Source organism: Colletotrichum higginsianum, chromosome 5 (genome assembly GCF_001672515.1).
Source record: "Colletotrichum higginsianum IMI 349063 chromosome 5, whole genome shotgun sequence".
Lineage (NCBI taxonomy): Eukaryota > Fungi > Ascomycota > Sordariomycetes > Glomerellales > Glomerellaceae > Colletotrichum > Colletotrichum higginsianum.
Window position 1 is genome coordinate 2,349,873 of NC_030958.1, and position 27,807 is coordinate 2,377,679.

The 27,807-nt window shown below is 60.6% G+C and overlaps 11 protein-coding genes across 11 annotated transcripts; 5 read left to right on the top strand and 6 right to left on the bottom strand.

Moving 5' to 3' along the window:
* Nucleotides 1-486: 486 nt before the first annotated feature.
* Nucleotides 487-1,947, top strand: CH63R_07607 (Aminotransferase class I and II; the record flags this gene model as incomplete). Its single annotated transcript, XM_018302582.1, has 2 exons — nucleotides 487-1,342; nucleotides 1,418-1,947. The coding sequence occupies 2 exons, from the start codon at nucleotides 487-489 to the stop codon at nucleotides 1,945-1,947; spliced, it is 1,386 nt and encodes a 461-aa protein (XP_018157360.1).
* Nucleotides 1,948-2,114: 167 nt separating this feature from the next.
* On the bottom strand, nucleotides 2,115-4,305 carry CH63R_07608 (Carboxylic ester hydrolase; the record flags this gene model as incomplete). Its single annotated transcript, XM_018302583.1, has 3 exons — nucleotides 2,115-3,479; nucleotides 3,574-3,936; nucleotides 4,069-4,305. 3 exons carry the CDS (start codon nucleotides 4,303-4,305, stop codon nucleotides 2,115-2,117), a joined length of 1,965 nt encoding a protein of 654 aa, XP_018157361.1.
* A 1,092-nt stretch (nucleotides 4,306-5,397) lies between these two features.
* CH63R_07609 (Tyrosinase central domain-containing protein) lies at nucleotides 5,398-7,091 on the bottom strand (the record flags this gene model as incomplete). Its single annotated transcript, XM_018302584.1, has 6 exons — nucleotides 5,398-5,553; nucleotides 5,627-5,742; nucleotides 5,933-6,412; nucleotides 6,477-6,552; nucleotides 6,633-6,795; nucleotides 6,871-7,091. The coding sequence occupies 6 exons, from the start codon at nucleotides 7,089-7,091 to the stop codon at nucleotides 5,398-5,400; spliced, it is 1,212 nt and encodes a 403-aa protein (XP_018157362.1).
* Nucleotides 7,092-7,727: 636 nt separating this feature from the next.
* CH63R_07610 (uncharacterized protein) lies at nucleotides 7,728-8,167 on the top strand (the record flags this gene model as incomplete). The annotated part of the gene is made up of 2 exons (XM_018302585.1): nucleotides 7,728-7,829; nucleotides 7,883-8,167. The coding sequence occupies 2 exons, from the start codon at nucleotides 7,728-7,730 to the stop codon at nucleotides 8,165-8,167; spliced, it is 387 nt and encodes a 128-aa protein (XP_018157363.1).
* Nucleotides 8,168-8,896: 729 nt separating this feature from the next.
* CH63R_07611 (Major facilitator superfamily transporter) lies at nucleotides 8,897-10,530 on the bottom strand (the record flags this gene model as incomplete). The annotated part of the gene is made up of 3 exons (XM_018302586.1): nucleotides 8,897-9,448; nucleotides 9,539-10,179; nucleotides 10,353-10,530. The coding sequence occupies 3 exons, from the start codon at nucleotides 10,528-10,530 to the stop codon at nucleotides 8,897-8,899; spliced, it is 1,371 nt and encodes a 456-aa protein (XP_018157364.1).
* A 2,038-nt stretch (nucleotides 10,531-12,568) lies between these two features.
* On the top strand, nucleotides 12,569-13,019 carry CH63R_07612 (uncharacterized protein; the record flags this gene model as incomplete). Its single annotated transcript, XM_018302587.1, has 2 exons — nucleotides 12,569-12,665; nucleotides 12,712-13,019. The coding sequence occupies 2 exons, from the start codon at nucleotides 12,569-12,571 to the stop codon at nucleotides 13,017-13,019; spliced, it is 405 nt and encodes a 134-aa protein (XP_018157365.1).
* Nucleotides 13,020-13,543: 524 nt separating this feature from the next.
* Nucleotides 13,544-14,589, bottom strand: CH63R_07613 (Gpi anchored protein; the record flags this gene model as incomplete). Its single annotated transcript, XM_018302588.1, has 3 exons — nucleotides 13,544-14,118; nucleotides 14,185-14,307; nucleotides 14,394-14,589. 3 exons carry the CDS (start codon nucleotides 14,587-14,589, stop codon nucleotides 13,544-13,546), a joined length of 894 nt encoding a protein of 297 aa, XP_018157366.1.
* Nucleotides 14,590-17,420: 2,831 nt separating this feature from the next.
* CH63R_07614 (uncharacterized protein) lies at nucleotides 17,421-18,407 on the top strand (the record flags this gene model as incomplete). The annotated part of the gene is made up of 3 exons (XM_018302589.1): nucleotides 17,421-17,574; nucleotides 17,676-18,175; nucleotides 18,306-18,407. The coding sequence occupies 3 exons, from the start codon at nucleotides 17,421-17,423 to the stop codon at nucleotides 18,405-18,407; spliced, it is 756 nt and encodes a 251-aa protein (XP_018157367.1).
* Nucleotides 18,408-19,045: 638 nt separating this feature from the next.
* Nucleotides 19,046-21,085, bottom strand: CH63R_07615 (Multicopper oxidase; the record flags this gene model as incomplete). Its single annotated transcript, XM_018302590.1, has 4 exons — nucleotides 19,046-19,124; nucleotides 19,199-19,882; nucleotides 19,925-20,643; nucleotides 20,729-21,085. The coding sequence occupies 4 exons, from the start codon at nucleotides 21,083-21,085 to the stop codon at nucleotides 19,046-19,048; spliced, it is 1,839 nt and encodes a 612-aa protein (XP_018157368.1).
* A 1,343-nt stretch (nucleotides 21,086-22,428) lies between these two features.
* On the top strand, nucleotides 22,429-23,702 carry CH63R_07616 (Iron permease FTR1 family protein; the record flags this gene model as incomplete). Its single annotated transcript, XM_018302591.1, has 4 exons — nucleotides 22,429-22,453; nucleotides 22,539-23,221; nucleotides 23,307-23,393; nucleotides 23,454-23,702. 4 exons carry the CDS (start codon nucleotides 22,429-22,431, stop codon nucleotides 23,700-23,702), a joined length of 1,044 nt encoding a protein of 347 aa, XP_018157369.1.
* A 666-nt stretch (nucleotides 23,703-24,368) lies between these two features.
* Nucleotides 24,369-26,049, bottom strand: CH63R_07617 (L-asparaginase; the record flags this gene model as incomplete). Its single annotated transcript, XM_018302592.1, has 7 exons — nucleotides 24,369-24,528; nucleotides 24,633-24,782; nucleotides 24,865-24,913; nucleotides 25,009-25,208; nucleotides 25,267-25,439; nucleotides 25,541-25,838; nucleotides 25,913-26,049. 7 exons carry the CDS (start codon nucleotides 26,047-26,049, stop codon nucleotides 24,369-24,371), a joined length of 1,167 nt encoding a protein of 388 aa, XP_018157370.1.
* Nucleotides 26,050-27,807: the final 1,758 nt, after the last annotated feature.

The following is a 27,807-nucleotide window of genomic DNA, read 5'->3' on the forward strand; positions in this document are numbered from 1 at the left end:
CAGACAGCCCTGATCCACTAGGGACGAAAGAAGACCCATTCACCCAAACAGGCAGTTTCAATGGTCGAGCATTCCCAACGGTGCGGCCCGGGGGGGAAGGAGGGTTGGGTCCACTGTCACTGCCATAGGTTGGTTGGGCGTTGGGTAGCGGGGTTCCAAAGCGTTCTATGGAGGTACGTACCTGTCGTAAGGTACCTACCTACACCTTACCTACAGCCAGATACCTAGGTACTGTAGGCAGGTAACCCAAGGTTCCTTGCTGCATCTTGCATCTCTCGCGTTGTTTCTCTCGGTTACACGCGCTGCGAGATCTGCAGGTCGTCAGGGGGAGAAATCCCTCGTGTGGCTGTCTAACGCTCCAATGCCGAGGTCTTGCCATGGTCCCTGAGGCTCCTGAGGCTTGTCTGGCTCCTGTTCCCTCTACGAATACTGACGGATACTTTTCACATTCCTCCCGACAAACCCGAATACCTCCCCCTCCTAAACATGCCGGCGAGCGACCGTCTGGACCGGGTCTTCGCCGCCCTGCTGGCCCGCCGCGAATCCAAGAGCCAGCTCCGGAAACTGACCCTCGTCCCGCCCGGCGCCGCCGACTTCTCGTCCAACGCCTATCTCTCCCTTTCGACCCACCCGGACATCCAGCGCCGCTTCCTCGCCCGGATCGAGGCCCACCTCGGCTCGTCGTCCGAGACGCCGCCACCCGATGGCGGGCGGCACGACAGTGTCGTAAGCAGCACGCCCCTCCTCGGCTCCGGCGGCTCGCGTCTGCTCGACGGCAACGCGCCCCTCGCCGAGTCGCTCGAGGGGGACGTCGCCGCTTTCCACCGCGGCCCGGCCGGCCTGCTCTTCAACTCGGGCTTCGATGCCAACGTTGGCCTCTTTAGCTGCGCGCCCCAGCCGGGGGATGTCATCGTCTACGACGAGCTCATCCACGCGAGCGTGCACGACGGCATGAGGCTGAGCCGTGCCGCGAAGAAGATCGCCTTTGCGCACAACGCCGTCGACCCCGCGGAAGCTCAGCGGTGGCCACGGAGCCTGAGCGAGGTGCTCTCGGCGTTGACCGACGGCGACGAGGGCCGAGAGGTGAGGGAAGGTTCGCGGCGCGTCTTTGTTGCTGTCGAGGGGGTCTACAGCATGGATGGCGACGTGGCGCCCTTGAAGGAGGTTGTCGAGTGCGTCGAACGGCATCTGCCCCGTGGGAACGGGCTCATCATCGTCGACGAAGCCCACTCGACAGGCCTGCTTGGCGAGAGAGGCCGGGGGCTGGTGTGCGATTTGGGCCTCGAAGATCGCGTATGGGCTCGCGTGCACACATTCGGTAAAGCAATGGGCTGCTCTGGAGGTATTTTTCTTACCCCCCCTGTCCCCATCCATGATGAGTCTTGACGAGAAAACCCCCATCCTCACATTACACCAGCCATCGTTCTGTGCTCTCAGATCACCCGGTCATATCTCGTCAACTACGCCCGTAGCCTCATCTACACCACCGCCATGCCGTTCACGTCGCTGGCGGGTATCCAGACGGCGTACGACTTCATCGCCAACGGCCACTCCGAGGCCCTCCTCAGCCACCTCTGGTCCCTCGTCGCCCAGACCAACGACCTGCTGCTGACGCTGCTGGATCGGCACCGACCGGAGAGGACCTTGATGCATCTGGCTCCGGGCAAGCCGAAGTCCCCCATCATACCCCTGTTCACCTCGGACCCGCGCGGTCTCGCGCAGCACTGCCAGCGACGTGGTTTCATGATCCGGCCCATCGTCGCGCCCACGGTGCCGGTGGGAAGCGAGCGGGTCAGGATCTGTCTCCACGCCGGCAACACCTTTGACGAGGTCGAAGGTCTGGTCTCCGCCATCGAGGGCTGGCTGGTCGCTCAGCCAATACACCAAGGGGAACTCTTCGATCGTGCGCTGATTGCTCGATCGGCGGCGCCCAAGTCCCGGCTGTGAGCGTGGTCCGGGGTAGTAAGTAGCAGGTAGGTTGAGCATCGGAGAAGTCAAGACGAACACGATTAAGGAGACGCGGGACATAGAAACACGGTCACGAGAAAACGACCAACGACATTACATACTTTGCATAAAAGAAATATAGCCTCCCCTTGTAAGGGCACACATTACTACCATGCCAGCATGAACTGGCCAGCACACACGACGGCCATGACAGACAGTAACCCCGAGAGGCCGTAGTCCGCCTTCGTCGCGGAGCTGAACGGCGGCACCGTCGGAGGTGTCGAGTTGGTGCCGTTCCCTTGTCCCATGCCTTTGCCGCCGCCCTTGCCACCACCGCCGCCCTTGCCGCCGCCCTCGCCTCCGCCGTGCTTCGTGCCGTTGCCCTTGCCGCCCTCCTTCATTCCGCTCTGGCCCCCGGCCGCCTTGCCGCCCTTTTCGAGGTCGGAAGCCGGAGCCGTTGCGGGCGACTGACCGGCCGCCGACGCTTCGGGGACGCGCCTCAGCTCGACGGACCCCTTCTGGGCCTCGGTGGCGGGGATCTCGATGAAGGGGATCATGGGCGCCAGCATGACGCAGTTGGCCTGCTGCGTCGGCGGCATGGTCTCCATGACGCCCGTGTTGTTCTGGAACAGCAGCCTCTCGTTGCCCTCGAGGGTCCAGGCCCGCCACTCGGGCATGCCGGGCTGGATGGCGGCGGCGTTGGGGTCGAGGGTGCGCACGAAGCTGGCCCAGTAGGCCTGGGTCAGCGTCACGGTGGGCGCGTTGGTGGTGGCGTAGCTCTTGGGCGGCGCGCCGTCCGTGTTGGCCGGGCCGAAGACGCCGTTGAGCTCGACGGTGTGGTAGGCGCCGAAGCCCTGGGCCTCCTGCTCGTCGTCGATGGGGCCGTAGCGGTAGTTGAAGGTCTTGACGCCGTCGCGCGCCATGACGTCCTGCAGCATCTTGGTGATGCAGTGCGCGCGGTAGTCGCCGTGGGCGTTGGCGAGCTGGCGCCACAGCCGGCCGGACTTGGGGAACACGGGCGCCGGGCGGTCGAGGTACGTCTCCTTCAGGAGGGCGAGGGAGTCGTTGCTGAGGGACTGCGTGGCCTGGTCGTTCATGTTCTTGAGGGCCTTCTCGACGGTGTCGGTGTCCTGCGGCACGTTCTTGGTGCCCTCGTCGGTGCAGGTGCCGGCGATGGTGGGCACCTTGAGGTACTTGCCGTCGGCGAAGCGCTGCAGCGTGGGCGCCTTGACGAGGTCGCCGTCGATGTTGGGGTTGAACTGGCAGTTCTCCGTCTGGAGGGCCGTGGCGTTGACGCTGCGCAGGCAGGCGAGGGAGTCGGCCTGCCGGTCGCAGCCGGTGGCCTTGGTCAGGCAGTCGTACTGCTCCTGGCCCTGGTCGAGGTCGCGGACGGTGGCGACCGAGACGGACTCCATGATGGCGCCCTGGAACAGACCCGGGTCTTCTTCTCCAAAGGCCGACATCAGCAGCGCCACGGAGGTCGCGCCGGCCGAGTCGCCGACGACCACCATCTGGTCCGGGTTTCCTCCGAACTGGGGGCATGTCAGTCAGTCAGTCAGTCAGTCAGTCAGCCAAACACCTTTTGGACGGGATGCCTGGCACAAAGAGAGGAAGGATGGAACTCACGGCGGCGGCGTGTTTCTTCAGCCACTTCAACCCCTGAATCTGGTCCTTGAGCCCGTTGTTCAAGCTCGCGCCGCCGCCGATGACCTCCTTGCTCTGCAGGAAGCCGTAGGGCCCGACGCGGTAGTTGACCTGGACGACGAGCATGTTGCCGAAGCGGGCCAGGTCGCTGCCGTTGAAGTTGGCGTTGGACAGCGACTGGAAGCCGCCGCCCTGGATGAAGTACATGACGGGCAGCCGGGACTCGGGCGTGGCGGAGGACGGCGCGAAGATGTTGACGTACAGGCAGTCCTCGGCGGCGGTGAAGCGCTTGTTGGGCTTCATCGTGAAGTCGGACGCGCTCCGGGCGAGGCAGATGGGGCGAAACTGGATATGGGGGGGTGGTTTTTGTCAGTCCGTGGGCTACTCAGTGCTCAACTCTTTCCTTTTCTTCTTTCATTTTTTCTTCCTTTTTTTCTTCTCTCCTTTTTCTTCACTACTTGGGAATTCTTTCCATACCTTGGAGGCGTCGACCACGTCGGCCGTGTTCGGAGGGTCGACCGGGGCGGCGAAGCGGAGCTCGCCCAGCGGCGCCGCGGCGTACCGGACCCCGAGCCACCGGGTCGCGCCGCCGGGCTCGGCGACGCCCTGGAGTTTTGTGTACCCGAGGTCGACGAGCGGGTCAACCGCCCGGACCTGGCCGATGGACGCGGCCGAGACGAGGAGAGAAACGAGGGTGGATGTGAGGGAGGGCATGATTAACAGAAGTGACAGACTAGACTAGATTACGAGGGGGGGGGGGATAAAAAAAAAGAAGAGAGAGCATACGGAAGAAGAGAACTAAACAACAAAAGGGAACTTTCTGACCGTCCGTCTGAAAAGACGAGGGGTTCTCGTCATCATGTTATACTACCAGATCCAGAACGGACGAACATCTTTCGCAACCCTCGCTCCCTCCATGCCCCCCCATCTTGACTCGAAGGCCGTCGTCCGTTCCTCTTGCGCCGTGTTTGAGCCAGTGAGCGGGTTTGAGAAAAGTCGATGGATTCTCTGGGATATCCAGAGGTTTCATACAGGCCCCCTTTCTTTCGACGCGACCTGTCGCGGGTTCCTGTTCCAGACGGCGAACTTTATTCTCCGAGGATGGGGAGACCCCTGGTTGAAGATCACATCGTCCGACCCCTCTCGGTAAGTTAAACCTCCAAAGTGTGCAGGACGGAGCTGTATGGGGTCGTGCTCCCCCCCCAAACGACATGAGATTCATCCGCCGAATAGAGTTTCATCGCAACGTGGCCCTCTCTCGCTTTCTCTCTCTCTTTCTCTCGTCGTCTCGGTCGTTTTGTTGGGATGGCATTGCATATAAGATGAACCGGCCATCCCCGGGTGCAAGGGCTTCCCCCTTCTCGAGACTGACACTTGGTGTTCTTTCGGCCGCCTTTGGGGTCACATCACACCGTGTCACGGCGGCAGACCGACGTCGTGCCACGCCCGCCATGTTGACCCTGTTGGCTTTGGTGGCAGTGTCCGACTGGCCGGCGCTGAAGGGCAGGACCACACACGACACACGACACACCAGGCCAGACACGGGGAGGGGAGGGTTGCAGAGTCAGACGTCGTCCTGACTCGTTGACAGCATGATGTGGTGTTGAGAAGACGCAGACCTCGGGCGCAAAAGAGACAACAGCGAAAGGGCGGACAGAGACGGAATATTCGGAACGTGAACCTATCGAGGGCTGGACTATGTACAAGAAGGGGAAAAGAGGGAGGGGAGAAAACGTGGCGGAATGGTGGCCACACACACACACGCACACTCACACACACGCACGCACCACATGCGACGACGTCTAATTACTCGTAGACGTAGCAGAAAGGCGATCCCCCGACGGTGCTCATCAGGTCCCGGAGCTTGACCGGCTCGGCGAGGGGGGAAACGTCGACGATGTCGTCCAGGGTGCCGTTGCGGCTGGGGGGGTTGTCCTGCAGCGTCAGGGTGCCAAAGATGTCCTGTTTTTGTTTTTGAGAAACATGTTAGTCCAAGAGATCGACCACAGAGCCTCCTTTTGCTTGTTTGACGAACCTGTCGGTTGGCGAAGTCGAGCATCTGCCAGATCCAGTAGACGCGGTCGACCTGCGCGTGGTGGAGGAAGAAGGCGGGTTCGCCCGTCGAGATGAAGGCGTCGGAGCCCGGGTCGCCTTTTTTTTGTCAGTAAACGATCTCCAAGGACCCCTCCCCTCCCCGTGTGGGATGATGTATAAGTGTGATGCATCCGCGTGATGGCTCTGCTCTTGTGATGCAGAGCAAGCGGAGGCTTCATCGCAAACTGTTGCATCTCATGCTCATACTCATCATACATCACATCACATCACGACATTGTTCACTCACCTCCTATCGTGTAGTGCCCGCCTCCGTGGACGCCGATCTCCACGCCGGGCGTGTACCGGTCGTCGCCCTGCATGACGGCCTGGAACCACTCGATGCCGTCGTGGTCCAGGATCAGCTCCGTCGTGTTGCGGAACGAGGCGTACCGCGCCGCGACGTGCCGGTTGAGGTCGCGCCGCAGGCACCGCGGGTGGTCGTCGGTCGGCCTGTCGACGGCGAACGTCGCCGTCGTGCCGTACTGCAGCAGCGAGAGGGGGCCGACGTGGACCGTCATGTCGGAGAAGGGCCCGGTCTCGACGCACCCGCCGCCGGAGCCGGGCGGCAGCTTGATCGTCGTGTTGGAGACGCGCTGGAGGAGGTGCATGCCCTCCTCGCGCGCGATGGGCGCGCCGTTGCCGCCCATGGACGTCTCGGACCCGTCGAAGACGGGCGAGGCCGCCGGGTCGTCGACGTCGTAGCCCCATTCCCAGTAGGGCATCGTTCCTGGCGTCATATCAAGTCAGACACGAGAGGCTGTGTGCGTGTCTGTGTGTTCGTCTTGACGTACCGGTGTACCCGCACGTATTGCGCAGCTTCTCCTCATGGACGTAAGTGAAGTACCTGTGCCACAGCAGGAAGTTGGCCTACACGTCCTTCATCGTCAGCTAGGTCCTCTACTCACGCTCCCCCTTTTCCTGGAACAAAACAAATCACACCGACTGACCGTGACGTGGATGCTGCCCGTCTGGTTGAGATGCGTCAGCACAAAGTCGTCGTACAGAGACTTGGCGGCCGGCAGCTCGACGGGGTCCAGCAGAGTGGGCGAGGACTGGAGGCACTTGACCGCCGCGACGTACGCCTTGCGCTCCTCCGCTGGCAGCGTTCTCCTGAGTGCTGGTTGTCAGTCAAGTCATCTTTGCGACCAGGACGGCTAAGAGATCTCCAGCCCCGGCTTGACTTACCACTCCCTCCGGACGCGAAGCTTGTCGTCCGAGCAGGTGGCGTTGGCGCCCAGGGCCCGTCTCAAGGCGCGCGAGGCCTCGAGGGCCTTGACGTTGAGCTGGGCGAGCGCCTCGCCGCTGTCGATGGCCTCACGGGTGAAGTTGAACCCGCCAGGCTTGGCCGATGTGACCGCGGCATTGGCCGCCAGGAGGAGCCAGAGGCAGTTCTTGAGTAGTGCCATGACGTCGGGGGGACGCACTTGATCGGATGAACTACCGTAGGGTCTTCGGAGAATGATCCTAGACCAGGGGACGAGAAGAGTGAATCCCACCGGGAGCAGCAGCCGACGATGGCAGCTTTATGAGTTACGGTCTGGGGGCGAGATCAAAGGTCCGGACGATCCACGGCATCCGAGGCCGACGAACTGCCGCTGGAGCCCTTTCCAGGGTCATTCTAAGCGGCTAGGGCCTTATACTCAGGGCTCGCGAAGCCGTCGTGGGGACAAAGGGTCCAGTATTGGCCGTGACCAAGGCACGAGATTCCCAAGATGCTCCATCCGATATCGAGTCAACGAAATTCGCCGCGTTCCATGTAAATGGGCCTCCCGCCCCCCGCCCCCCCCGGTGCAGGCTCGGCTGCGTTCAAAAGTCAGTCAGCCTTGGACCGGGAACTCTCCGAGACCGTCAGTCCTCGAAAAGTTGGTCCGAACCACGGTCCGTAGGACATCCACTTCTGCCGGCGGCCCAAACAAGGTAAGCTTAACCGAGAACGAGCCCAGGGAGCCAAGATGGTGATGAGCCAATGGAGGTCTGCGTGGCGATGGATCTCTTAATGTATTCGGGCTATCGACATTAAAGTTAGAATTAGCATTGCAACCATGGTCTATCCTCCCCCACCACCACCACCACCACCACCACCACATGCCGCTATGCGGGAGTCTCGAAAACACGAGGTGTCTTCGGAGTCTCTCTGGTGGCCTGTCAGCAATGACAAAACGGTGCCGGTCCACAACACTCCACAGGCCAGATGTAGGCGACGGCCGGATTCCTGCAGGCTTTAGCTTCATTATGGGTCGGTTCTGATGGGTTCTCGGGAGTTGTCGCGCCCGTGGCCGATGTTGCGGTTGACCATAAGTGCCCGGGTGGAGTCTCGGCGAGTCAGGCTCGAGTTGTCAACTCAAGCCAGCTGCAAAAGGCGACGCCTTGGCCTCGGGAGTTCGCGGACCGTCGAGGTCTGGCTGTTGAAGAGTCGGTGAGGTGGCGGTACAACTGGGGCATGTCTTTCTCTGTCGTTGTCCATGAGGATCGCAAAGTTTGACAAACGCCGCCAGAGGAGGCCTTGAAACGGCGCGTTAGCGTGGGAAACCCGTGGCAACATGGATCCGGGTCTGTCGATGATCAGGTCAAACAGGCGTGGTACTTATTTGTCCAAGTCTCACCTTGATTGGGGTTTAATCCCGTCTTGGCAACGCCCCTTACAACTGTTGCTATGACCTGGGATTAGATCACCGGGTCGCTTCACACGTAGGGTTCTGCCAGGAAACATACATGTGTGAATAAGCTGATGGTAAGGTTTTTGCATAAAGGATCCTCACGAAGTCGACTTCTTGGCACAATGGGACTAAGACCAACACCCTATAAAGCCCGTCTCAGCCATAGATATATGAGAGAATGAGGGCTTGGGCTCAATTACGCTGGCAACGGGATCTTGATGTTTTGTCTGGCATTGACTCATTTACCCCAGCTGTGTCAATTAGATCGTAAAAACAGCTTTAGCTGGCACACTTCCAACTTGGGCTCAGTCCGTCAACGGATGGCCATGCAGATGTCTGCCTCCTTCATCTGTCAACAACCGCAGACATGCGCTGTGAGTAAGAGTCCGCACTCATACCTCCTGTGAGACCTGTACACCACTCACGTTGCAGCCGTCGTCTCACTTTTGCCACCGCGAAATGAGATGAGTTATATACATTAACACACACACATTAATCCAGTATTGTACACCACCCTATATGCAGACTTGAAGCTCCCGAAATCCCCAACCCCCTCAGACCTTGACAAACCACCCCTTCCCGATCTTGCGCGTCTTGACCACCCGCGCCAGCGCCAGGAAGAAGGTGCCGAGCATGAGACAGCTCCCGGCAAAGGCCTGGGCCCCGAGGTACCGGCCGCCGGTGGCGGAGATGATGGCGCCGGCGATGGGGTTGCCCGTGAGCACGGCGAAGCCGACGATGGTGAAGACCATGCCGATGCGGGTGCCCTGCTTGCTCGGGTCGGTCGTCAGCGCGCTGACGCCCGCGGGGAACAGGGCCTGGATGGCGTTGCCCGCGACGCCGAAGAAGACGGTCCACACGTACAGCCCCGTCGAGGTCCCGACGGCGATCCAGCAGTACGTCAGGAGGCCCGAGAGGAAGGCCATGGGCGTGAAGACGGTGATGGTGCCGATCTTGTCGGCGAGGAAGTTGGGCCCGAGGCGGCCGACGAAGCCGATGCCGTTGAGCACCAGGAGCAGGTTCAGCGAGTCCGTGTACGAGAAGCCGAGCTCGTCCCGGCTGTACGAGGCCAGGTAGTAAAAGGCAAAGTAGACGCCCATGAACGACTGCAACGTGGGGGAAAGCTGCGTCAGCTGAGTCTCCGACGAGGATGGATGGAGGGAGGGAGGGAGGGAGTGGGAGTGTTCACAACTTACAAAGAACCCCCCGGCGGTGTAAAAGGTGTATTCGAGCTCCTTAAAGGCGGACAGGTCGACCATCTTGCTCGCCTTGCGCGGCGGGATGCGCGGCTTCAGGAAGACCAGGCCCACGGCCAGGGTGGCGAGCTGGATGAAGCCGAGGGTGCGCATGGCCCAGGGGAAGCCGACGCGCGGCAGGAGCTGGCGGACGGTGGAGGGGAAGACGAGGCCGCCGGAGGCGCTGCCGACGGCGGCGATGCCGATGGCCAGGGCGCGGCGCTTGTCGAAGTAGGTGGACAGGGTGGCGAGCGAGGGGCAGAAGACGAGGCCGAAGCCGAGGCCGACGCAGACGCCGTGGGCGAGGAAGATGTGCCAGTATAGCGTGCACCACGAGGTGGCGAAGATGCCGAGCAGGATCAGCGAGGAGCCGGCGAGGAAGAGGGGCCGGAAGTAGCCGGCGTCGGTGAAGCGGCCGGAGAAGGCGCCGACGAAGAAGAGGAGGAAGACCTGGAAGGACCCGATCCAGGAGACGTCGGACGGCGGGCGCCCGAGCTGCTGCACGTAGTACGTCTGGAAGACGCCGAACGAGTTGACGAAGCCCCTGCGGGTGTATGTCAGTGTCTGGGCAAGTTTCTGGGGCAAGTGTCTGGGACAAGTGTCTGAGAGGTTCCGTTCGGCCGAGGGCAAGGAGGAGACGGACAGAGACGGGTGGTGGCTCACCATGTGTCCATGAAGATGAAGTGCGCACTCAGCACTATGACAGACCAGCAGTCAGTCTCACTTGGTTGAAACATGCAAAACAAGAAAAAGATACAGGGGGCCCAGCTCTTACCGGCCATCCAGGCGTCGTATCCTCCGTCCGGGGGCGGGCCGGGGTCCGCCGTGGGCGCCGATGCGATGCGGCTTAACACGCGCCCGACGCGGCTTCCGGCGCCGACCGGCGGCTCATCCGCGCCGATGCCGTCGGCCCTCGAGGAATCGGACCTGGTCTCTTTGTCGGTGCCGTCCATCGCGGGGAAGTCTTCCGGAGCGTTGAGTCCTTACTGGCGATGAAGAACGGGGGGTGAGAGAAGGGGGGAGGGAAGGATTGTCTAGATCGTGTCATGGGAACAAAGCGGAGAGTGAGTGAGTGAGCTGCATGTCATGACCGCGTGACGACAACGACGACGACGACGACGACGGGGACCGAAGGCTTATGTTTTTTTCTCCAAGTACTTGTACTATTCCTTCTCTTTCTGAACGAAAAAGGAAATATTCGACCATCTTTGCCCCATCCACATAGCCCCTCGGTGGCTTGCCGAGGTTAAGCGGTGTGTCGCAAGGGTCATCGACTACCAACAAGTCTCTCGTGAGACGACTAGTGGTCGGTTAAGCCGCGAGGAAATCGAAACCGTTTCCCAGCGAAGTGAATCAATTAGTCAGTCAGTCATTGGCGCCCTTTCGGTGGAGTCATGGACATCTCCCGGCGTTTGAAAAGCCTCTTGGGGCTCTCGCTCCGCCCTCTCTATCTGTACTATGTGCAGAAACAGTACTCACTTCACCCTCATTCTGGCTAGGTTCTGACGCCGGTACCGCTCGGGGAGCCAACCAGGTGCCGAGTCAGTTGCCGGGATGTCGACTTTGAAGCCCGGGAATGCGGCGGACATAGCGGACATCTTCGCGCTCGTCGCTCGCTCTAGTACCGATGTTGTCATACTTGAACCTATCCGTGACGGCTTAACGGGTAGTCTAACACCGTCAATGTGTTCGGGGTCGAGTCTCACGACTAGCGCCGACTGTTTTGTTTAGTAATCTCGACCAAATGTATCCGTATGTCGAATGCCCGTTATTCATACTTCCCATCTCATGCCGGCTTCTAATGCCTCAAGAGCGCGTCACGTGTCTGTGAAGGTGCCGGGCTTGAGAGACGCCCTTCAAGAGACGCCCTTCAAGTTCAGAGAGGGGCCACTAGTCCCTGTCCATCTGGCTTTATGAGGGACCCTTACCACCAGATCAAGAGTGATAAGCTGTAGTCAGTTTAGCACTGGTTTTCCAGTTGAGCAAGGGTTGGTTGTGAATGGATGAGACAACGACGAGACCGTGTCAGCACAACACATGGGCTGAACAACATGTCATAGAGAAGGAAATCCCGAGCCCAGTTGGGTTCTCATGTTGGCCTTCACTCAAAAGACTTTGGACGAATGCCGGTGTCTTCAGGCAAAAACTCACTCGGACCATGCCAGCACGGCTCACCTGCGTCTCCCACAGACTCATCGTCGTCTCGGACTCAATCGTCGTCGTCTGCCCAGTCGTCGCATATTTCATTTGCGAATCGGGAGACTCACACACTCTTGCAACCCCGAGAACCACCCACGTGTTTCCTCACACCTTGATTGATAACCTGTTGTCCGCCGCCATGACCGACCATCATCGACCATCACGACACCAAAAAATGACCGCGGGGACGGGCTCTCCACAAAGCAGCCGTGTCTTTCTTCCCTGGCTCTAGAATGAGACTCGCCTCGAAAGTAAGGGCCGCCCCCGCATGCCAAAGAGGGCAACATTCGCAAACAATGCCATTCCGTCCGCCTTGCAAGCGACTTCACCAAGTAGTAATAATCAGTCACCCGCCAAGCCGTCGCAGATGTTGATGGAGATGGGACGGACTGTCACTCAGCAGGTCAACTTTGCGTTTGTTCTGCTGGCTCAGCCACCCACCAGTGCCACCACCCCCTCAGACACACCCTTTTCTCACACAGACAGACCCCTGCTTCCAGCGCGACGGCTTGTGTCAGTAACGATCTAGGTGTCGGAACAAGTCCTCGACCGGGCTCTCCATGACGTACGGGTGATGCCATTGCCAAAGGTAATCGTGACGAGGCGAACATGCTGGCTGCCCTTTGGGTGGCATCGTCGGTTCTTCAGATATCACCTTTGACTCCTGGTCGGTTGATCTTGAGTGAATATTGGGAGGGAGAAACATAAGACCAAAGAAGACCAAAAGAAAGAACCCCCCCTTCCCGGGTTGGACATCATCAACCGACATATCCGCACCGACTCCTGAGAAACATGTCCGGAACCGCCCCGAACGATACCGCGCCCGGCGACCCCGCCGCCGCCGACGACGGCATCCAGCAGTCGTCCCTGGGTGACGCGAACCAGCACGGTCAACCACAGCAAGTCTCCCATCGTTTTCTACCAGAGAGAGATAGAAAGAGAGAGAAAGAGAGACCAAGGCACTAATTACGCGGGTGGGTGCAGGAACGCCGTCGACGAGGCCAAGGACACCAACACCACCACCACCACCACCACTACCCACGACACGCTGGCCGCGGCGGGTCACCACGCGGGCGAGGCCGGCGACGCGGCCGACGGCGCGAAACACCACAAGGGCGCGCTATCGGGCCTCGTGGACAACATCGTCAACAAGGCGCTGGGCTTCGGCGGCGCGTCCGAGGCGGCGGAGCGCAAGGCCGAGGCGGACCACCACCACCATCACCCGCCGGGCAGGCATCCTTGATCGGGGGAGGCGCGCGAGGCTGGATGAGGGTTATCTGTGCGACGAGTGGTGCTATCGCCATCGTTTCGATGTATGTTCGTGTACGTATGGGCACTTGGGGGAGTTCTTGCTTGCTTGCATGCATGAGTCTTGTTGTTAGTGCCGGAATCCAGGGTCTTTTCGAACTGATATACTCACTGCTGTTCATCGCGAGTGATTGAATGTATGTGCATGTGTGAGTACAACAGCACTCTGTCCTCGACCACCGAGCCAGAGGGCGTGGTCACCAAGTCTGCCACTGCGGTATTGCAACTCGTATACAAAAGGGAGACATGCTCACATAACATCGTTGCTAAACTAAGAACTGGATATCATCTCGTCGCACATAAACACATAGTCCTCCCACTCCCCCCCCCCCCATCACAAAAGCCACCTGTCCACCCTCCTCGTTTCACATAACCAAACATCCTCCCTCCCATTAAGAAACACACCGCAACGTCCCTCACACGAGACACTCCGCCAGAGACAGAACCCCTTCTCTCTCCTCAGGGCAGGTTGTTCAGCTGGACGCTGTTCTGCGAGGACGAGTTCTTGCCGGCGGTCCAGTGCTCCGAGTTGCGCGCGTTCTCCTCCATGCGGGCCAGCCTCGAGTTGCGCTTCTTCTGCTGGCTCTTGCGGTAAAAGAAGAGGGCGGCGCCGATGAGCAGACCCACGCCGGCGACGGCGCCGATGACGATGCCGGCGATGGCGCCGCCCGAGAGGCCGCCACCGCCGCCGGAAGAAGATGAGCCGCTGTTGGAGGCCGAGTTGCTCGCCGACGCCGACGCCGACGCCGACGCGGTGGCGGCGATGTCGTCCTCGCCGGGCTCGGTGGCGTTGAAGCAGGGGATGCGGGTGTTGAAGGTGGCGGCGTCGACGTAGGTGATGTCGGAGCAGGCGTAGAAGGTCTGGTTGTGCGGGGCGTCCCAGTCGGCGCGGTAGATGATCTGGAGGGTGGCGTTGCCGCCGGCGGCGACGGAGGACGGCGGGTTGGGGATGTCGACGCAGGTGTGGCCCGGGTTCAGGTCGGCGACGGACTGCTCCTCGATGAGGGTGGTGAAGTCGCTGTTGGTCGTCGGGTCTGGGTTGTGGTTGTGTTGTTAGTGATGGGGGTCAAGGGGCGTGTCATCCCTCGAGAGTTGTTGACGGGATTCAACAACAGCAGCAAGGGGGGGGGGGGCATTTTCCATGGTCTCACCGTTCTTGTACGAGATGGAGATCTTGGTGTTGTAGTAGTCGTCCTGGGCAACGAGGGCGACCTTTCCGCCGACTGTGACTCTCGTGTTAGTTCGACACGACACGACACTCCTGACGCCATGGTTCTTTGACGGAACCATCACGGGGGATTATCCTCACCCAAGGGGAACTGGGTCCGGTTGCCGACGCCGGCCCGGGAACCGCACGGCTCCTGGTTGTCCATGTCTCCGCTCCAGACGCGGTCGGCCGGCCACATGAAGGCGGCGGGGCCCATCTCGTCGTCCTGCTTGGTGTGCTGGGCACAGGCGACGGAGGCCAGGCCCAGGGCGAGGAAGGTCTTGACCGAGGTGTGCATTGTAAAGGGTTTGACGGGGATGTTGTCTTGCGGTGAGGAGGCACACAAGGGTGGGTTTGAAAAAGAAGCTTCTTGCGTTCAAGACCCAAAGGACTGGGAACTGGGAAAGCAAGCTTGAATCAAGACGGATGTCCGGCAGGATAGACGACCACAATCCGGGTACGGCGTACGAGTGTGCGTACGACGACTGTGGGAAGTGGGAGGGGGAGAGAGAGAGAAAGAGAGAGAGAGATAGATATTGGGATTAAAGGGGGATGTGGGTGTCAGTTTCTTGCTGTCCCGGGAGTCGAGGGCAACGACGGTCAAGTTATACTACTGCAAGCCCGCCTCCCTCTTGCATGCAGCAAGCAGGTCCTCTCCCCTCTTCCTCCTCTTCTTCTTCTTCTCCGAGTTGCCTTGGACCAACCACCTCCCGCCGAGCCCGCCCTCTCTCCCTCTCTCTCTCTCTCTCTCACATGTCTACAGTCCACAAGGCCAAAAAAGGCCAAGGCTCCCGCTTCCTAGGGTAACAGAGGGCGAAGAGTCAGAGGAAAAAAAAAACACGCAGTCACGGAGAGAAAGAAGGCAAAAAAGCTTGCACGGGTGTGGCCCAGGACGTGGGAATCACGAATGGGGTGGTGGTGCAGGTGGCGACGGGCGGTTCTTGGGCAGGTCCGGCCGGGTCTTGGGAGACTAGTCCTGGGCATGGACCGGGCATGTTCACGGCATGTTGTGTAAGTGTTTATCAGATCAGGCTCGAGGCCCGGGCAGGCGGCGTGAGGGAGCGTGAGAGAGAGGGAGAGGAAGGATACCATCTAGACGGCGGGCCAAGAAATGGAACAGGGAAGACCGCTGGGGAGGTGGATGGCGAGTGGGAATACGAAGTTTCGTTTGCCGTATAACAACAAGTGGCAGTGAGTGTGTGTCCCTCGGCCGCTGAATGGGCCGGTTCCACGTCCCAAGGTCCAAGGGCCAACGAACGGCGTCCTTCCGGCAGAGGAGGGAGGGAGGGAGGGGGAAAGTGTGGCTGTCGGATAAGGTCCCTTGGCAAATGCTGCGGTTGCAGTATGCAGAGGAGCGTAGGAGCGGGTGTAGCTCCGAGGTGATAAGGACTATGGAGAGAGAGGAGACTCTTGGTGGGTGGGAGGAGGTAGAGGGGATACACAGAGGTCTCGATGCCGATGAGAGGTTTATTTACAACTATGCAGTATCCTGTGTGGATACAGTAGAGTTAATGTGTAGTAGTACACTAATAGATAGGTTAAGGTACATGGGGAAAACTCTTTCTCCCCCCCCCCGGGGCCTTGTTTATCAGATGTCTCTGCCCAATGAAAAAGACATGTTGGGTGACCGTCCCCGCCCACCGGGCCGCTTGGCGGCATGGGAAGCAATATAAGTCACGGCCGAACGAGGAATGGTGCGCCGGCGGGTGTCGGCGGCCGGGGTGGTTGGTTGGTCGGCTCGTCCTGCTGGTGCCCCCCTCTCGAACTGATGTGATTGATAAGATTAGATGCATCACGAGATCCGCCTGTGGTTCCGCCGAATCTCCGCCCAGGCGCGCATTTGAGTTGGGACTTGAACCAACTGTCTCTCCTCCTCCTCCTCCTCCTCCCCACATATCTTGACAGGGATGAGCCATGGGATGATATGGACCATTGATGGACCATGGGCCATGGATCATGCCGTTGGCATCGCAGGCCGACCTCGCCCGCAGGGATCTCTAGGGCATCTTGGGGACGCGCCGACGAACGCCGCCAGGCATCTCCCCCCCTCCCCCCCTCACCTCACTCACTCACTCACGCCACGAACAGTCATACACCACTTACACCAAAGCCAGGACGATATCGGTGAGGCACAGGACTCAGGGCCGGCCAGACAGTCCCTTTCGGGAAGCCCAGGCGGCGCTGCCGCATGTTTCTGGCCCCTTGGCATCAGCTCACCGGGATTCTCGGCCTTCCGAGGCGGCGGGCATGGACGTGGACATGCGTCGGGGGGGGGTGGGAGGGAGGAGAAGTTCTGCTAATCTGGACAATCGTTCCAATATCCATCCTTCAGCCACTAAATTCTTCACGACCCTCTTTGGCTCGTCTCTCTACTGCTCCTTCATGTCCTCATCATCCTCCTTCCCGGCCTCCTTAGTCAAGACCCATGCCCAACGTATCATACATGTACACTTAGAGTTGCGTTGGCTCGGCGGCTATCCGACCACCCACGCTGCCCATGGTACGAGCTTCATCAGCATCCCCACAGGCCAGTCTTCTCGACGGATATTAGACTCTAGTGCACACACACACACACACACACATGTGCGCGCTCTTCGGCGATCCGGGGCAAAAGCCGAGCATCACCACCCACAGATATGGAGACCTGCTGGCCCTGCTCGGCTTGCCGTGAGTGCTCGTCATGCCTTGCTCGTCCTGCCCTGCCCTGCCCTGCCATGTCCGTCCCGGCCCCTGACCCTGTTCGATGCCGTCCGTCCGTCCGTTTCTCCTCGTACCTGAGCCACAGACCACTAGACTGGCTGATGCATGCATGTATGCATGCATGCGTGGTAAGATGAAGGCTTCCCGATCTCGTTCATGTTTCTGTCCCTGTTCTTGAACCTGGCTTGATGCTGTGGTGAGCAACCTGCAACACGCACGCATATAATAAATACCCTCTTCTCCCAGCCATCTTCCCATCTAACCCACCCCCCTCCTCCTCCTATCCCACTCCTCACGCTCGCTTCATCCCTCTCTCTTTCTCTCTCCCGATTGGCATCCAGACAATTCCCTCATACCTCCAATCATCTCATCCCATCTCCAGCATCTCATCATCCCCCCCCCCCCCCCCCCCCCCCAAAAGACACCAAGATGCGTTCGTTCGTTACCTGCGCCGTCCTGGCCTCCGTCGCCTCCATCGCCGCCGCCCAGGTCGCCCACCCTCTCTTCGAGTACCCCGACACCGTCCCCCTCGAGAAGCGCCAGGAGCCCGGCACCCCGCGCTACCAGTGCCACGAGGACTGCGGTGAGACCTCTCTCTCTCATTCTGTCTCTTTCTGTCTCTCTTCATTCTGCAGCCGGTCTCACCTTAATCACCAATCGACCAACACTAACACCCCATCCTAGGCCTTCTCATCTCCCTCGGCCGCACCGAGGGCTACTGTGACAGCGCCGAGTTCAACGAGCGCTACGGCCGCTGCATGTCCTGCGCCAACACCGAGGGCATCTGGATGTACTACCGCGCCAGCGTCACCGCCGCCGCCGCCGAGTGCGGTCTGGACGCCGTCCCCAGCCCCTCCGGCGGCGGCGCCGCTCCGGCCACAACCACCGCCGCCCCGGCTCCCGCCACCACCACTGCCGCTCCGGCCCCCCCGGTCAGCACCACCGCCACCACCTCTGCCGCTGCCGTCACTGAGCCCGCCGTCTCCGACACCTCCGCCGCCGCCCCTCCCGCCGGAGCTTCTTCCTCTTCTGCCGCTGCCGCCGCCTCCTCCTCGTCGTCTGCCGCCGGCGTCCCCGCCACCACCCTCTCGACCCAGGCCACCGGCGCCGCCGCCACGACCGGCGCCGCCACCGGCACCTCCACCGCCAGCCGCGTCCACTCCATCGGGACCTCCGTCGTCATTGTATGTGTCGCCTGGGCCTGGTCTATGCTGTAGAACGCTTCATATGTGTAATGCGCATGACCGAAATTAAGAAATGATGAAAAAAGATGCACTGTTTTGTTAACTTTTTGGCTTTCCCCCTTCTCTGTAGCCCTCCGGAACGCCCACCCCCACCGTCGTCTTCGCCGGCGCCGGCAAGAACGCCGCCGCCGTCGGCCTCGGCCTCGTTGGCATGGTCCTCGCCGCCTTTTAAGAAAGGTAGGAAAAAAGATATCGAAAATTGGCCCCGGGATCTTTGGTTGTGTGCTGGGGAAAAGAGTTTTGGGTCAGTCTGATGGACAAGTAATTTGAGACTCGGTCTGATTCGGGCCACGTCGGGGAATGTACATAGGGCCGCGATGCCGACGCCGACGCCGATGCCGACGGCCTCCGGACCGCAAGGGTTTTTATTATTACTATTCGCCCGAGACGCGGTTTGCGTTCACGTGTGTATGATAGCGCGCTTGTTGTTACACGATTTGGGGAGACGGTTTAATCAAATCCTAATGAGTCTCCTTCGTCCCTGGCCAGCCCTTGTCAACTGTGTCCAGAGACCGTGATTGTATCTGCGCAATGTTTGCGCACTTGTTGCTGTCGCAAGTTGACTCGGGCGTGACATCGGATAGGACTGGGCATGAATGGCCCAAGCCAAGATGAAAAGGTTCTCCGCTGAAGTAGAGACGTGACAAGAAGCTGCCATCGGATCCATACCCTGGGCGTCACTCTGTGAACCCACTGCCCTGCCGGATTGGTGATGCAAAGAAATTGGCATCAATTTGCTGAAAGTTCAATACTACGTGGTATAAGGTATATATATATGCATGGAAAATGGCACCGGATACATCATCGCTTTTATTCATCCCTGTCCCGGGATCCGGACGCGGCGCGGTCTTCGATGCTCGCCTCCTTGTCCGAGTCCATGGCTCCGTACCTGTGCTACGAGTCAGCTCACCGTCCGGCACGACAAACCACGCCGGGAGACGGCAGGGGAACAACACTACGCACCACGAGATGACGGCCAAGCCCAGGAAGGCCGCGACGCAGCTGAAGAACATGGCGACGTAGCCCTTGGGCGTGAAGCCCTCCGGCAGCGGGGCGGGGGGCCTGTTCTCGCCGCGCAGGTCGAGCGGGTTCTTGGTGTTGCCCGCGGCGTTGCCCTCGGTCGGGACGCGCGCGGCGCGGCACGCTTCCAGGTGGCCCTCGGGGACGGCGCGGCCCTGCAGGGCCTCGGGCGCCTCGACGATGGTGGCGATGAGGCCCTGGTCCATGTGCCATTCGATGTGGCAGTGGAACAGCCACACGCCGGGGTTGTCGGCGCGGAAGCGGATGACGAAGTTGCCGTTGCCCTCGACGAGGAGGGTGTCGCGGCGCATGGGGTGGCGGGGGAAGGCGACGGCGGAGGAGCCGGTGCCGTTCGCGAAGGCGCCGGCGTCCTCGTCGGAGCGGTGGATGACCTGGAACTGGTGGCCGTGCAGGTGGAAGGGGTGCTTGCCGTCGTCCTCGTTGTTGAGGACGATCTCGACGACGTCGTTGCGCCGGAGCACGTGCGGGATCGTGTAGGTGCCGTAGACGCGCGGGTCCGCGGCGTGGGCGGCGCCGACGGTGAGGGCCGTGTAGAGCGAGGGGACCTTGGGCAGGACGTACGTCTTGTCGTTGAAGAAGGCGCTGGGCTCGGTGGTCAGTTTCGTGCTGAGACAGAAGACAGAAGACAGAGAAAAAAGAAAGCCTCACTAGTTTGCGCCATCGCCGAGGTTGTCCATCTTGACGTTGAAGCTGAAAGAGTGGTCGACCCTGTCGTAAATCTCCTCCCTGTCGACGGGGACCAGCTCAAAGTCGTCAAAGGGGTCGAACTCGTCGACGGCGGCGGGCTCCGGCAGGGGCTTGTGGTCGTCGTAGACGAGCCAGCCCGTGACGTTGGGGTTGAGGCCGTCGGGGATGACGTCGAAGAGGTCCTCGTCCATGGCGCCGACGATGGCGAAGTTGCCGGCCGAGGCGTCGTCCCTGGTCGTCAGGAGGACGCTGTAGCGCTGGGCCGGGGCGATGTACAGCATGTCGGCGGCGGCCTCGTCGGTCCAGACGCCGTCGACCTCGACGACGCGCATCGGGTGGCCCTCGAACCAGACGTAGTGCGAGGCGAAGGCGCCGATGTTGACCATGCGCACGAGGTAGGTCTTGCCGGGCTGGACGCCGACCTTGAGGTTCTGGGTGTCGTTCATGAGGGCCGAGTTGGGCACGGGCTCGGCGCCGGTGGGGTTCTCGACGCTGATCAGCTCCTTGATGAGGGCCCGGGTCGACCGGTGATACCAGTCGGAGAAGGTGATGACGAGCTCCTCGTCATACTTGCCCTCGTAGGGGCCCTTGGGGTCGTGGATGACCAGGGGGCCGCGGAGGCCCTCGGGGTACTGGCCGTCGTTGTGGGCGTGGTACCAGTAGGTGCCGACTTGGTCGAACTGGCGAGGCGTGTGAGCATTACCGAGTATAGAAGACCATCACCGGGGTACGGAAGATCATCAGGGGGAGGGGGCTGGGGCTTACCTTGAAATCATACGTAAAGGACTTCCCCGGCGGAATGGCGCACTGGGTGATGCCGACGGCGCCGTCCATGTGGTTCGTGCCGTTCTGGAACATGCCGTGGAAGTGAAGGCTGGTGCTCGCGTTGCCCAGGTGGTTGTGGACGGTGAGGACGAGGCGGTCGCCCTTGTCGGCCTCGATGAGCGGCAGCGGCCACTGGCCGTTGACGGCGATGGTGGGCTTGTCGAAGGCGCCGTCCGGGTTGGCCAGGACCCATCCGATGTTCCAGTCGAGCTCGATGGTCTTTGCCAGGACGGAGGAGGTCAAGAGGAGCGCCAGGACGGCGAAGCGGGCCAAGAAGGCCGGTGCGAGGGAGGCCATGATGGCTGTGTGTGAGTTGTGTGTGTGTGTGTGAGTGTGTGAGTGTGAATTGCCTCAACAGCCGACTGGCGCGTGCTTGACCTGTGGGGGGCTGACTTGGGTGGGCTCCCTGTTGTCGTCCGTCCGACCGTCGTGGGTTCTCGCTCGGCTCTCCGTCTCAAGTCGAAAGGGGCGAGAGAGAGAGAGAGTTCGATCGTGATTCATAGACTGGTCAGAGATCCCACAGAAAACAGCAGCTTCCACGAACCGGGCCGAGCGCGGAGGACATTGGACGGATTCCCCCGGGGTGGGTTTTTTGATGGATGTGGGCGGCGGCGATGGCGGCGGAAGATCGGAGGGGCGACAGAACCGATACAAGGCAGGTGGACGCGAGTGAGACAACACAGGGGAAGAAAAGAATTCAGGGAAAAAAAAAGAAAAAAAAGAACAAAAAAAGACACACCTGAAAAAGGGTCGCCTGATGCAAAATTGCACGCCGAGGAGGGGGGAAAACCCGACGTCTTGGCGATCTGATAAGGGGAAAGCCGCGTTTCGCGCCCCCGCTGAAGGACCCTGTAGCATCCGCCCATGAGTGGACACTCCCGGTTTTATCTGATCCCACAGCGTCTGGTTCCCACTGTACTTTCGAAGCGTCACCACTGAAAAAGAAGCTCTGTCCCCCGCTCCCCACTCCACCACCCTCGGCTTTGTGGCGCTAGCCTGCTGTGCTGGCGCAACTCCGGGAAAACCCTTCCACAATCGGGAGGTACGTATCTTTCCATAGGTAGGTAAGGTATTTTCATATTTCCATATTTCCACATTTCCACACAACACTGCAGCACACACACACATGCGCACACAAATCCCTCGGGACCACCCTTCTTTCTCCCTTTTCGCTCTTCGGCGCAAAGCCGCTTATTCCTGCCCCCGATCGTCTTCCGCATCGTCCGTCGTCCGTCGTCCGTCGACCGTCGCCCGTCTATGCCTCGAAGCCATCTTCATCCTCCTGCGATGCCATCACACTGCACGCTGCCGTAGCTGTAGCCCTCCCCTCCCCTCCCCCCAAGCCAAGCGTCCATCCCGGCATCAGAGTCCATCGTCCAGACCCTCCCTTTGCCTCCCCTTGGAGCTCCAAACTCACAAACTTCCAAACTTCAACGCCGTGCCCGCTGTAGCTCGGCCGTCCCTTATTGGACCACGTGCCTCACTCATTCCCCGGCGCCACATCCTCTCATCCTCGACCTCCACTCCACCGGCTGGCTCTCATCCTCCTCACTCTCAGTCTCATCTCATCCTCACTCACGGTGACTCTCATCTCACCCCTCACTCACTCGCGTATCGTGTCGCATCCCATCAAACTCACAATGGAAGACCTCTTCTCCCTCCCCAGTATGTAAATCCTGAACCCCATGAACCACAACCCCCCTACCTACCCTTCGCCCCTCACTAACAACCGCAACCACAACTTCCCCAGTCTTCTTCATCACCTTCCGCGAGTCCCTCGAGACCGCCATCATCGTCTCCGTCCTTATCGCCTTCATCAAGCGCACCCTCGCCACCAAGGATGACCCGGCCCTGCAGCACAAGATGGAGCGGCAGGTCTGGCTCGGCACCGCCGCCGGCCTCGTCACCTGCGTCATCATCGCCATGGCCATCATCAGCGGCATCCACAGCCTGGGCGCCGACCGCTTCGCCGCCGCCGAGAGCATCTGGGAGGGCATCTTCTCCCTCGGCGCCTCCCTCATCATCACCGCCATGGGCGCCGTCCTGCTGCGCGTCACAAAGCTCCAGGACAAGTGGCGCCTCAAGCTGTCCAAGGCCCTGAGCGCCACCGAGTCCCACGACGGGCCCTTCCGCGACCGCCTCAAGTACCTCGGCGAGAAGTACGCCCTGTTCCTGCTGCCCTTCATCACCGTCCTGCGCGAAGGCTTCGAGGGCGTGCTCTTCATCGCCGGCGTCGGCGTCAGCGAGACCGCCGCCTCCATCGCCCTGTCCGCCGTCCTGGGCCTCGCCCTCGGCGCCGTCGTCGGTTACTTCATCTACAGAGGCTCCAAGACGGCGCCCATCCAGGTCTTCCTCATCGTCTCCACCTGTTTCCTGTACCTCATTGCCGCCGGCCTCTTTTCCAAGGGCGTGTGGCACTTTGAGCAGAACGAGGTGAGTGAACTCTACCCCCCCCTTTTCCCCTCCTCTCTCCACCGAGCTTTCCGAGACAGGAAGACTAACCAACATGCCGTGAAAGTGGAACAAGATCGTCGGGGGCGACGCCGCCGAGCTCGGCTCCGGACCCGGGTCCTACGACATCCGCAGAAGTGTCTGGCACGTCAACGTAAGGAACCCATTCAAAACCCCCCCCCCGCCGAAAGCGCTTTCTGACAACCCCCCTCAGTGCTGCAACCCCGACCTCAACGGCGGCGGCTTCTGGGGCATCTTCAACGCCGTCCTCGGCTGGCAGAACTCGGCCACCGTCGGCTCCGTCGTCTCGTACAACCTGTACTGGGTCGCCGTCGCCACGGGCTTCTTCACCATGATCTGCCGGGAGAAGGGCTACTGGCCCTTCGCCAGGAAGGAAGCCAAGCAGGAGCTGGGCCACGAGGGCGACGACCAAGAGCCGCTTCTCAGCCGGCCCGCGAGGTAAGTCGGCCCACCTTTGCCCGGCGATCCGGGCGAACGACCGGGGGTACTTGTCCCTCTCCCCCCGGTCTGTAGCCCCATGTCCGTGAAACACCGGCAAGAGGTGTTCCATCACCTCCCAAAGGCGATCAAAGTCTTTTTTTTTCTTTTTTTTGGATTATGTCGAGAAGTTCACGTCCCGAAAGACGACGACGTCTCGAAGAAACAGTATATATAGTCTCGCGCCGTTCATCATATCCTGTACATACAAAACTATGTATCCGGACATAACCAAATCTGACCGCACATCCTGACGTACCTCTCTAGACTCTTGTCCTTTGGCCTGGATGCGTCTCCCGGTTTCTCGGCAGATAGGCCAAAGCTGGCGTAGGCGACACTTGCCGTCGGCCTGGATTTCCAACCAGCCATGCCCTGGTCCTGGCCGCATCTGCCATGTTGATGAGGCCACCTGAGTCACTGGTGCTGCCGTGGCTCGCTACTCCAAACAAACCCCAACAACCCAGGACAAGGCGTGAAAATGCGGGGTCTCTTTTCTCTTGTGCAAGATGGTGTGTGTTAATTACTGTGCTTTTATCGACAGTGCGTCGGGGCAGACCGGCCGCGCAAAGTCGCGTAAAACCTTCCGAGACCAAAACAATGTATACTATCCACCGCCCTGCGGACCCCTCGTTCAAGGGTAATACAGCTCCCGGCTCGCGGGGTTATCGTACACGGCGCTCCGCAGCGGGTGCTCGAACAGGTCCCGGATCGCCTCCAGGCCGTACCCGGCGTTGATGGCGAGCTGCAGCATGACGCGCGCCTGCTCGCCGCCGAGGTAGCTCGAGTAGATGCTGTGCGGGGAAGGGTCAGTACATTTTAAAACGTATGAAAAGAAACCCAAGATCGGATCGGAGGAGGATGTGCAGGGGGGGTAGGAGCAGCAGAAGCAACATACACGGGCTCGAGGACGGGGCGGGGGACGGCGGCGCCCGAGGCCGGGCGCGGGGCGGCGACGGTCGGGATCCCCTTCTCGAAGAGGTCGGCGGCCGCGGCCTTGGCTTCATTGGTGAGGGACGCCGCACCGGGTCCGAGGATCACGAGGCCCCTGCGGGAGGGGGACCGATGTCAGCCAAACTCTCTGTGAAGTTCTTCCTGGACCGGTGGTCCTGCCGAGGGGGGAAACTTACTTTGCGCCGTTCGCGACGGCGGCGTGCATCGACGAGGCGTCGAAGCCCTCTGCCGAGTGTCAGTCGTGAAACAAATACACACGCGATGTCCGCCCCCCCCCCCCCCCAAAAGAACGGCTGGCTTCTGCTCTGAGAGAAACTCACGATGGCAGTAGACGACGGCCACGGCCGGCAGCTCCGTCGTATCGGACACGTCAAAGTGGGGCCGCCCGGTCGGGTACGCGGCGCCGAAGAAGTAGAACGGCTGGCCCGCGAGGAAGGCCCCGAGGCTGCCCTGCTCGAGCGCCTTGAACGTGTCGGGCGTGTTGGCGTTGAGCTTGGTCGAGTAGTAGACCGAGGTGATCCTGGGTTGTTTGTCGTCAGTGGAGCCTGGCTCGGTGGCGTATGACACACGCAACTCACCTGTCGTTGAAGGCGATGAGGGCGCCGCGGTCGCGCGAGGAGGGCGACGCCGCGGCGGCGACCGCCTGGTAGATGTTGGAGTAGCCGTCCGGCGAGACGTAGGTGTCGGGACGCATCGCCCCCGTGGCCACGAACGGCTTGGAGCAGTTGAACGTCAGGTCGACGCCGAAGGACTGTCACCCCTCAAGTGGGAATCGTTAGTGAATCCATTCTCTCTCTCTCTCACACACACATATCTCTCTCATTCGACTCGAAAACGCCGGGACAAACTCACCGTCTCCTCGAGGGTGTCGGTCCCGTGCAGCATGACGGCGCCGGCGACGTCGCTGCCCTCGGCGCAGAGCTGCCGGTTGGCGTGCTGGCTGACGTTGAGGTACAGCGACGAGTTGACCCCCGCACTGCCTCCGGGGGCGGGCGCGAAGGGCACGACGGCGAGCTGCGCGACGCGCAGGACCTCGGTGACGTTCCCGATAAGGTCCTCGGCCGTCGGGTTGTCGCCGTCGCCGTACGCGATGTTGTCGAGCCGGCTGTAGTTGGAGGCCGAGAGGATCGTGCCGCCGGTGCTGTAGATGCTGCGCGGGGAAAGAGGGTCCGGTCAGTGATGGCTCGAGACATGTATGTGTGTGTGATGAGTTGGTAGACTTACATGACTTTGGGGAGAGACGGGTCCGTCGAGATCCAGTCGAGGTCCCAGTCGTTCTTGGTCTCGTTGGAACGCGGCGTCGGCGAGGCGAGCGCACCTGTGGCCAAGGCCAAGGCGGCGGTGAGGAACTGAGGGAGCATCGTGACGGCGGGGGGAGAGATGTAAGCCTCGACGGCGGATCGACCTGGGCTGCTCGGGAGTAGAGATGGGACGAGAAGCCTCCCTCCTCCCCTTTCTGCCGAGCACGATGTCTCGTCTTTATATTCCCTTTCAAACGGCACCGTTTGCGACCTCCATGTGGACGTCCCATTCCCCCATCCTTATCCCTTCTTGGCACGTCGCGTCAGCGTCGTTTCCATGACTTCGCGAATCATGGGGAGGCCGTCCTCTCTTGCGTCTTTTCGCTGGGGGGTTGAGGCTCCCGACTCAGTCAAGCACCCGACGAGCGCTCTCCGTCGGATGAGCCACGTGCGCCGCGATCGTCGCTCCCGGTCGCCGATGGCCAAGCCCGCGGTGTTGGGATCGTCAGGGATTTGGTGGAGCGGAGCCCATCACGACTGCTATTTATGGCTTGGCGACGACCAAACTATTACCATCGAGAAACTCCCCCCCAAAGGGCCCAAAGGGAAAGATCTCTGAACGCGCCGGCGGACCATGAGAATAGGGGGGAGAAAAGGGGGGGGGGTGGGGGGGTGGTTGGCTGCATTTACCGGTATCTGCACGTCAGTCTTCACAATGCTTGTCTGCGCGACTTCATGACCGACCGACCGCCTTGGCTACGTGTCTCCCGTCAACCACTCACGGTATGCCACCGGCCGGCGCCGCGGGTATGTATGCTCACACTCGGAAGACGACCGGGCCCCGCCCGATGCTCCGAGATTGCGCGGCATCGGGAGACGCCGGGGGTGGCCCCGCCGTGGCTGAGCCCCCGAGCCCGGTAATGCAGTGGGGGGACTATGACGTCGGACCAGCAAAAAACCCTCTGTGGACCGAAGATGCGCACTTTTTTTTCCTATTCTTTCTGGTCCTATCCTTGGGCTGTCCCGAGTCATCGGCCAGAAGGGAGGGGGCCTCATGAGTCGGAGACACCCTGCCTGCTGGACCGCGAGGTCGAAGAGGTTCGCTTTAATCTTGGATGTCTCGCAATAAGGGTCAAGAGGGGGCCGTCAATGTCCAGCATGGCGGGGTGTTGTGTTTTTGTTTAAAATTTTTTTTTTTTTTTTGGAAAACCAGTCAATTCTGCTTGAGAACGAACAATTACCTCATTACAAACTTTCCAAGTATGCAACCTCGAATCAGTTGTTTATACGCTTGATCCAAGCAAACAGGTGAAGAGGATCATCACCAAATCGCGTGTCAGGGTCGCAATTGCTTGGCGCATCCACCCAGAGGGGGGGGGGGGGGGGGGGGGAGGCGTCGTGGATGGCCGATCTTGGTCTTGGTCTCGTGGAAGGCAGGCAGTGCGCGGTATGGCGTGCTGCGTGGGTTGCCCCTTGAAATAGAAGTCTCTTGTCGCGTTTCTGCATCTTGCTTCTGTGCAGCTTCACGACTGCCTCGGTGTTCTCGGCCCATCCATCTCAATGACGGTAAGCAGCATCGACGTGGGGGCCATATTCATTGGGAAACGGCTTGTGGCGGGCTCGATGCGGAAGATGTCATTTTTTATATACGGCCGCTGCGTCTGTGGTACTCTGCACTCATACGCCTGTCGCCGAAGACGGGGAGACTCGCCGGCGTCGGCCGTCGGCGATGTCGGAGCAGATCACCCACTCGGATGGCGACCTCACACCACCGGGAATGCTGCGTTACCTCCGCGTCGAGCTCGCCGCCATGGCGAACGACGGGGATTGTGTGAAATTGGCCCTCAGAACGCCTCAAGAACACCGCTGGATGCCCTC